The 9,498-nt window shown below is 41.2% G+C and overlaps 1 protein-coding gene across 2 annotated transcripts; it reads left to right on the forward strand.

The window, feature by feature from the left end:
• Positions 1-1,853: 1,853 nt before the first annotated feature.
• CCDC190 (coiled-coil domain containing 190) lies at positions 1,854-9,223 on the forward strand. Of its 2 annotated transcripts, none has more exons than XM_009436790.5 (4): positions 1,854-2,045; positions 3,398-3,596; positions 7,294-7,420; positions 7,693-9,223. In XM_009436790.5, exons 2-4 carry the CDS (start codon positions 3,410-3,412, stop codon positions 8,285-8,287), a joined length of 909 nt encoding a protein of 302 aa, XP_009435065.1. In that variant the 5' UTR covers positions 1,854-2,045; positions 3,398-3,409; the 3' UTR covers positions 8,288-9,223. The 2 variants fall into 2 exon arrangements, with proteins under 2 accessions (XP_009435065.1, XP_009435070.1); XM_009436795.5 differs by having other exon boundaries at positions 1,878-2,045; positions 7,297-7,420.
• The last annotated feature ends 275 nt before the right edge of the window (positions 9,224-9,498 follow it).

Raw genomic sequence — 9,498 nt, forward strand, 5'->3', positions numbered from 1 at the left:
CAAGAACATAATCTGAGAATGATAGCTTTATACTTTCAATCACTATCTTCGCTGATTTTCTTTCTTGTTCCTTAATGATATCCTGGGCAAATTCTACACATTTCTTGCCATTTTGTTTATTAAAAAAAAAAAAGGTCCATTCCACTTTGAAGCTCCAGTTTCACATATAATTTAAACTCCTCACTGGACTCCAGGAGGTTTGGAGATGGGAAAGGAGGATTATCTGCTCTATCATTCTTCCTTCTCCAACCCTTGGAGTGGAAAAGCCATGATCTTTTTATATATCTCCTCTCCCTTGTCTTTTCAACACTAACCATTTTAAGGTCATGGGCTAGGAGAGAATAGAGGAGGCAGAGATCTTCCTATATAACTGCCACATATCTATTCTTGTGTTCCTATGTTCCCATAGATAGATATTCCTGTCTATTCTTTGTGTTCTCATGTCCTCTGCTTTCGAGATGTGTGGTTTTATGAGGGAGTTCATCTGCACTCACATCCCTTCTGTCTCTGCCTCCTTCTGGCCCTGCCTGTGATTCTATTTCCCCTCCAGATGAAGCACTGTCTTCCAAGAAGAGCAATGTGATGACTATGCCATGGTTTCCACCACCTCATATAACCCCTCTGCTCCCTCCCATGGAGCCAGGTCCTCTCTGGCATTCTCAGAGGGCTGAGAGTAACTAGGATAGCTTTGGCCACCATTCTTTTCCTAGGCACTCCACACTAAGGCTCCTTCTTGCCCTTTAGCCATAGATTATTTCTGCAAGCTTTTCCTCTTCAGTTCCCTCTCAAAATGCCATGCAGGAACCAAGCTTTTCTAAGAAATCCTTCACTATCATCAGCTGTAGTGGCAACAAAGGGATGGAATGGGGGCTGCTCTATTGTTCTGCAGTCAACAAGCCTCTAGCTGGGGGTACAATCCCGATCCCGGTCTCTCCTTGTGTGGCATCTCATTCTCCCAGATAATTTTCTTGGAATCCCACCTCATTCATTTAAATTCTGGAGGTGAGGGAATTACCTCATGAGAAAGGATGGGAAAGGAACTACCTCCCACTGAGAAAATAGCATGCTCTTCCTCCCTGCCACCCCTCGTAATCTCTTTATAATTATTTATTTGCTGGGCAATGATTGTGGTTAGTAGGGCCTGTTTAGCTGCCTGCCTCTCAGTAAACTCTGGGGGGATTATCAGGCCCCAGTGTTGGCAGCTCTATTTAGACTGTGGCATATCAGTGCGTCTTATTTTCAGATGAAGCTCCAAGGCAACAGTAAAAATCCCACTCAGTATCTTGTTATATAAACAATAGCTCTGCCCAACCTTCTACTGTAGCTGTTCAAAATATGGGCACAAAAGTTGATTTTAATTTTACTTTGCTTAGTGCTGTTTTCACCACTTTGAAAATCTTGATAAGCACCGAAGTGCTCTGAGCATGTGGAAAGGCCTGGGGAAGGTCAGTACGGTGTACAATAACACATAATAAACAAATTAACTTCTCTCCTGCACGAAGTGTGAACAGTCATGACAGAAAAAACAGTTCTTTCTTTTGAGGTTGACCTGGTTTTCAAGAAGTAGGAATGAAGGTTAGGGAAGGGAGGTATGACAAAGAGAGAAAAAAAAAAATGGAGAGAAAGGAGGAAAGGGTAGGAGAGAGAGAGATTGAGAACACAGTTACACACTCCTTGCTTTCATTCCTGGCTCCCATGGACACAGCCGAGAAGGAGCACTGTGGGCCCCTCTAGGGACAGGCTAGAAGCTGGCAGGCTTCTTTTACCCACAGAGCTATTTAGAGCTCTGGCCTCTCCAGCAGGGATTGGTGCCATGGCCCAAGGAGCTAGCATTCCTGACCAGGGGAGGTAGGGAGGGACGAAGAGAGCTTTCAAGTGTATTTAACATTCTCCTCGCAGCCCTCTCTAACGGTCTCCCTCCATCCTTTCTCCAAACACCAGACTCCTAAGTTTACTGAAGAAAAATAAGCTCATTAATCAAGACTCAGCCTGACATAGCAAAAGAAACAAGACATAGTCTCACGGTGAAAACTCTGGATTTGGAGGTAAGTTCTACTGGCCCTGTTCTTTAATAAAAGTTTAGTCTATACTTTAGACTCTAAAACAAGTGCCTTAAAATGTATTTCTTTCCCATGTCCTGATCTTATCTTCCTTTTTAATGTTAAGCTTTTTTTCTGTATTATAATCACCAAACCTCGGCCGAGTGCGGTGGCTCATGCCTGTAATCCCAGCACTTTGGGAGGCTGAGGCAGGCAGATCACGAGGTCAGGAGTTTGAGACCAGCCTGGCCAATATGGTGAAACCCCACCTCAACTAGAAATATAAAAAGTTAGCCAGGCGTGGTGGTGCAGGCCTGTAGTCCCAGCTACAAGGGAGGTTGAGGCAGGAGAATCGGTTGAACCCAGGAGGTAGAGGTTGCAGTGAGCTGAGATCATGCCACTGCACTCCAGCCTGGGCAACAGAGTGAGACTCTGTCTCAAAAAAAAAAATATCACCAAACCTTTTATTGACAGCAATCTGTTTATATTCTGAGCACATGTTGTGCTCTTAGCTCTGAGAAAAGTATTATAGAGACTCAAAGGAGAGAAAAATGTGTCCCTACTTAGTGCTACTTAGAGGAGAAAGAAGTAGGTGTGGGCTTAGACATCAGGGTACATGGAGGGAGGAGAGCATCTAAAGTCTGAGAAGATGGGTGAGGACGAGAAGAGGAGCTTTCGCCCAATCTAAGCAGCTTCCCCGGTGTTGCCCAGACTACTCATCGTGGATGCTGTTCTACTTTATAATCAGGATACCCCAATCTTCCACTTTTCGAGAAAGCCCCTTGAGAGTAGGAACTGTGTCTCATTCACCATTACTCTTAGCTTTTAGCATAGCACCTGGCATACAGTAGGATTACAGGCTGAATGAACCTACGCATATGTGAATTAACGAACTGGCAGGGTGTGGGAAGGAATGGCCGTGTCCTAAGTTCCTAAATCCTCTCCAGACCTCTGAGCAGTCTCTTTGGGAGCCTTTAAGAAACAGTAAAAGAGGCTTTTCTTATTGGGTGAATAATGCCTTATATATGTAGACTGCCTTTTTTTTTTTTTTTTCCAAAGAGTTGTTCTTACACTTCTCACTTGATCTTCATGGAAATCTGACTGGGAGCTGTATTGGGGGAGCCTATTGTATTGTATCACTATTTTAATGACAGGGAGGCTGAGGCTCAGAGGAATGACTACCCTCAATCCTTCTGTGTTACTCTGGAAACTCATTTAACAATAGTGTGATTTCATCTGACTAGGCACCTCTGGTTTCAGAAATACACGGGTTCTACCACTGATCTCTGATTAAAAGCCGGGGTCAGTATCCCAATCTTCCATTTATCAGGTTATTTGTGATACCTTATTGTCTCTAGACCATAAAGAAGATGGAGAGGCACATGGTCAGGGGACAATTGTATAAGCATTTTGATTTGGAGAGGAAGAATGCCAAGCAGGCTGAAGCCAGACTGGACCAAAGGCTGCAGAGACTAAAGGATATTTGCCTCTACCATGTGAAATTGCTGACCTGGGAGCAGAGGCAGCTCCAAAAAGAACTGCAGAGGTTGCAGCAAGGTAAGACTTTCAGGACTGGGGAGGAGGATGCCCCAGAGGCATAGCAGGGCAGCAGGCCCATCACTCCGCTGAGGCCCTTTCAGGGCCCTGAGTGCCAAGACAGCAAGAGCTTTTGATCACAGCCAGGACTTTAGGCTGCCTAACCTTCCTTGTCCCTCCCCTGTCAATTACATAGCTCCCCGCAGCAGCCTACTCATAAGCCTTCTTGAGCTAACATTTCTCAGGCTTCCAGTCACTGCCATCTTTCAAGTTAGCTCTTTTTTGCTTAAATCCTTCGTTTTCTACTTTTAAATTTTATTTTTCATTTTGCTTTTCTTTCATTATCTGGGCTGATTTGGTTTCACCCCTTTTTAAATATCTGATCTTTCTCTTTTGGATCTAACAACAATTTATTCAGCAGTTACTCATGTGCAAGTCACTGTCCTAGCCCATTTTATGAAAGTTAAAAAAGAAAAAGAAAAGAAAAAAAAAAATTTCTCTGGAATTAGTACCTCAGCTTCCTCCAATGTAAAATAAAAGTATTTCCTATTTTATGAAGTTATTTGAGGATTCAGTGAGCACTCGGAATAGTACCAAAACATAAAGTAAGTGCTATACAAGTGCCCACTCTTATCAATTAAAAATTGTTACACAAGTGAAACCCTTCTACTGTCTTTGTTGAAAATTGTCACAGTTGTACAGTCTGTAGAAACTAGTTCTCCTTTGTTCATCATTAAAATAATTATATTTTAATATTACTTAAAAATTCAGCACAGGAAAGGAATATCTCAGCTCTTGAAGACTACATCCTTTCTTACTGAAGGCGAGTGCCAGAACTCAGGAGTCTGAAATGGACATAGCATGTTCAAGAGGAAGGTCAGGTGCTGTAAACGAACATAAAATATTTCAGGTCAACACAGCTTATACATGACATAAAGGCCAAGAGTAACAGCCAAATGTCTAGGCTGGGAATTCTTTCTAACCTCCAGCTTTGGGTTTGAAAGATACTCTGAGTAACTAACTGAAGTCCTCTGCTTTCAATTTCCCTGTCTGCAATAAATGGTTAAACCAACCTAGAATGAGAGCTCACATACTGGAAAAGGGTCTTAGAAGCCATTTAGTTGATTCCCACTCTTATTCAAAAAGGACACTGAAGATCAGATGCCTACTCTCAGGAGGGTATACAAAAGGCCAGGCCCTAGTAAGTGGCTGTCCTGGCTGAGTGTTGGGTTGGAAAGAGTATGAATCAGGAGGCAGAAAACTTTGATTCAGGTGCTTCTGCCTCCATGTCCTTTGGGAAGTCATATTCTCTCTAAGCCTCAGACTTCTTGACAGTAAAATCAGGGATACAGGAAGGAAGCAATATGTATTAAGTCTCAATATTTCTTAGGCACTGTGCTAGGCAATAGTTTTCCATGATTCATTTAAATGGAATTGTTATTGAGATTCAATGATATGCCAGTGAGTGGATTATTTAAGATGCATGCTGCCAGTCCTTTGAGTCAGCAGGTTAGAAATTAGGCTTAAAAATCCACATTTTTAACTGAGATGATACTAAGGTAGATTATTCTGGGACAGCTGTATTTCAAACCAGACTTTGCAAAACAGCTACTCAGGTAGAGTCTGGAATGCAAATATGAAAAACCATGGTCTCTGCCCTCAAGGTGCTCATATTTAAATTGGACAGTAGTTCCGCTTATAAAAAATGATGATCAAAACTGCTAATTGAGTTCTTCACAAAGTAGGGCAGGAACATAAAAAGGTTCCTGTGTCTATCAAAGGAATTTAGCTAAGATTTCCCAAAAGACACAGTATGTGAGCAGAATCTTAGAGGAGGAGGAAAATGGGGGAAAGGGCGGGAAGTTTGTCAGGAGGACGTATGGAATGGGGCCACTCCCAGCAGAAGGAATAGTATGTATAAAGGCGCATACATGAGCACTGCTTGCCTCAAATAGCTCAGTACTGCAGGCATGTGACATGGAAGTGGGGAAGAGGAGGTGTAGGTGCAGTTTTCAGAGACAACACAAAATTGCCAATGTCTCCAATCCAATCCAATCATGAATGGCTTCACAGGTCTTGCAAAAGAGTTGAGAGTTCACCCTGTAGGGTTTGAGACTGGTGAAAATTACATGCTCAAATGTTAAAAAGATAATTCTGGATGCAAAGTTTAAGGTAAAATAGACCTCAGACTATAGTCAGAGTAGACCTGATAGAATTACAAAGTTCAGGCCATGGTTTCAAGGCCTAAACTAGGGCATTGGTCAGGTGAAGAAAATGAGAAGATGAGCATCTCAAGATATTTAGAAAGTAGAATTGTCGGAGCTTTAAGACTAAATATATATCCAAGGGTAAAGAAAACCAGAATCAAAAGTATATTACCCGGCACAAAGTAGGCGCTCAAACGAGCTTGTCAAATCTGGTAACTGGGTGGGCAGAAGTACCATGCCTTCACAGAGAGAACATTGGAGAAACATCAAGTTTCAGAGAAAAGATATGTTCATTTTTGAACCTATTGGCCCCATAGGTCTAAATTTCAGAAAACAGATCTTGCTGGGAGAAGTAGCTCAAAATCCCTCAATTTATATGGAATAGGTGAAGTTCTTACATGGAAGAAACCCCCACAAAAGACCCCAAGGAGACAACAAAGGAAGAAAGGCTCACAAAGAACTCTTCCTTGCTCTGATCACTTCACAAAGAAGTGATCATATGAAAGAATATTGGGAGTCAATGTGAATTCTGGGTTCCCTATCTGGTCACATTCCCTCTGCTTAGTGCCTACTAACCGAACTGTAGATTTAAAGAGTTCTCTCCCATTAGAGCAAAACTAGTCCAAGACTTTCAACTCTAAATAACCAATTCATGAGATGTCTTAAAAACTGATTGAGTTCTCCATAGCAGCTATGACTGCAAGATGCTAAAACATCAACTCAACAAGTGAAAAGTCCACTTAGTCACAGCTGGCAGTTGCAAACTCACAGGTGGGTAGGAGGTCACATAATTGTGGTGAAGGAGACAATCCACTCACACCCAGTCATTTTGTTTTTGAAAACATTGTGCTTGCCAAGTAAAATGTTCAAAGGAAACCTCCAGGGGCTTAGCTGGTTTAAACCTCTGATCTTAGTGTTTCTAAATCCTCTTTAACATATACTACGCAAACACTGGAAAACTGCTTTAAATTTTCCATTTCCATCTATCACACCAGATCAACCTAATGTGTAATATACACCAAGGTTTATACACATTGGTTCTCTGAAAGCCCAGTTTGCAGAATTATTTTTCTTCTTCTTATATTAGTTTTCTAGGGCTGCCATAAAAAAGAACTATAAACCGGGTGCCTTAAACAACAAAAATTTATTGCCTTACAATTCTAGAGTCTAGAAGTTCAAAATCAATATGTCAGACATGCTGGTTCCTTCTGAAAATTGTGAGGGCAGGCTCTGTTTCAGGCCTCTCTCCTTGGCTTACAGATGGCTGTCTTCTCCCTGTGTCTCTTAGTGCTCTCCCTGTGTGTGTCTGTGTGTTGTAAGTTCCTTTCCTTATAAGGACACCGGTAATATAGGATTAGTACCCACCCTAATGACCTCATTTTAATTTGATTTTCTCTGTAAAGACCTTATCTCCAAATAAGGTCCCACCCTAAGGTACTGGGGGTTAGGACTTGAACATAAAAAATTTAAGGACACAATCCAACTCATAACACTTCTTAATTAACTCAAAGCAGAAACCATGAAGAAAAAGTTCTCCTCTTATTTGGGGAATGGATTTCAGAAGAGACCAGAAGATGTTCTCATGTTCTCACCACAGGGAAGGCAGAAGCACAGAGCCCCACAGGCTAAGAAAATGAGGTAAGAAATGGATTACTAAACCCATGGGTATGACATTAAGTCCCTCTTCCCAACTGACCTCTTTAAACTGTTTTCCTGAAGAAATGCTCCGTTCCACTTCTTAAGTGAGACATTTTCCCTGCATTGTTACTACTCAGTTTCACCCTCCACCCCATTCCCACCTATATTACCTTGGCTGATACTGAAGGGGGCCACATTCTAATAAGTTGAAAGGTCTAAAGAAGAGCCTTTTTATTGGTTTTCAGAGATCTTTCTTTTATCTCCTTTCTCAGAGCATTGGCAACCCGTATGGCCCAAGACACATGCAAAAGCAAGTCCCAGGTGCCTCCTTCACATGATGCTGGCCTCAAAGACCCCATGAAGAGCAAAAAGCAGCCACTCTCTCAAAATAACAGAACTGTCTGCTTCGTAAAAGAGCAACCACAAGCCCAAGAGAAAGATTCTGTGAATCCATCTAAGGACGTAGACTCCAGCAAGGGCATCTCTGTTCCATGCCAAAATCAAGAGGTTTCCACCAACACCATAGAACAAGGTCCTAGTTCCAGCCCAGCTAGTGATAGTGGAATGGCACGTGCTGATGAGACCAGATCAAAAGATGTTGCTCTAAAGCCAGATGGGAGCACTGGAAAACAAATTCCCCCAAAACACATGGAATGTGCAGGAAGCTTCGAAGGCGAGTTCACAAAGCCAACCTTCTTAGAGTTGCTTTCAAAGGCCAGAAATGCCCATTATCTCCGGCACAGGGTCCCCCCTGAGTCTGAGAGGTTGCTTAGCATTGGAGAGATATTTGGGCATGGGGAATCCTCATCATCCAGGGCAGGAAAGGAGTGTGAAAACAGGGTGCCTTCTAAGTTTCTTCCTCTCTAACCGTTTAACATAGCCTGACAATAACATATGCCATTATTGCTAAGGAAATGTGTTCCTCAAATGACTATATTAAGCAATACAGAGAAAAACAAACAAACATAATTGAATTACAATTTTATTTTAAACTCCCTATTATTTTCTGGGAATATAATATTTCTTGAATGATCAATGCTAATATATGAAAAAGGAGAGGAGGAATGAATCTTCTGAAAATATTTTAAGATATGTTTATGATGTCATCAAAAATATGAATATATATTGATGACTGGACTTGGGAAAACAGTAACAGTCTTGCTTTCAGGGACTTCCTGTTTCCTCTAGGAGATTCTCATGGTGCCACCTGCTGGCAAAACGGCATAGCTATTCTCTCTGTTTTAGTTTGATATATAGTAGTGGTAGGAATAGGAATGTGATTGTAAATAGGTACTGTAACATGGTCTATAAAGAAAATCCGCTCTTTAACCACACCCATGTGCTCTCTTTGGAAGCCCTTTCCTTCTTTCCTTTATTTACAGATAGCTCCATTTTAGTTTTCGCCTTCCCACTTTCAACCTGCTCATATCAAATTTTTTGAATCCTATTGAAAGAATAATGGACAATCTTTTACCTCTCGTATCTTCTAGAATCAAAGGATTTAAAAAACCTTTAATCATCTCCCAACATGCTGTCAAATGCATAGCAGACTCTATCAAAATGATTTCACTGTAAAATGAGAGGTACTAACATTGTTAACAAGCTATTGTTTCAAGTAGGCCTCTATGTCTTGGGCTACACTGTAAAAGAATCGATTAGATTTTGTTTCCCATCCAACAGATCCAAATATCACTCTAAAAATAAGTAGTATCATAAGTCATTAGAAAATAATAGCTTTTTGTTAATGCGTTTTAAACTTACTGTCTACCTAATGAAGTATAGAATAAAATCGTCACCACTTTTTATCTATACTGACTCTATCAGGAAAACCATCTTGCCCCGTAGGTCTCAAAGAAGTCATGCCTCTATGGTGGGTAAATTCAAATCTTCAGCCCAATAACAAACTTTAATTCCAGAAGAATAAACTTGAGGGCCTATTTCATATCTGGCATCAATATTTGATGTAACCCAGCCTGGGATATTTTGATGAAACAAGATTATTTAGCTCAGAAATGATAAAGGACCCCAACCTACTAATATTACAAAGGGCCTGAAATGAAGATTAATTCATATTTAAT

This window comes from Pan troglodytes, chromosome 1, assembly GCF_028858775.2.
Source record: "Pan troglodytes isolate AG18354 chromosome 1, NHGRI_mPanTro3-v2.0_pri, whole genome shotgun sequence".
In the NCBI taxonomy this organism is placed as follows: Eukaryota; Metazoa; Chordata; class Mammalia; order Primates; family Hominidae; genus Pan; species Pan troglodytes.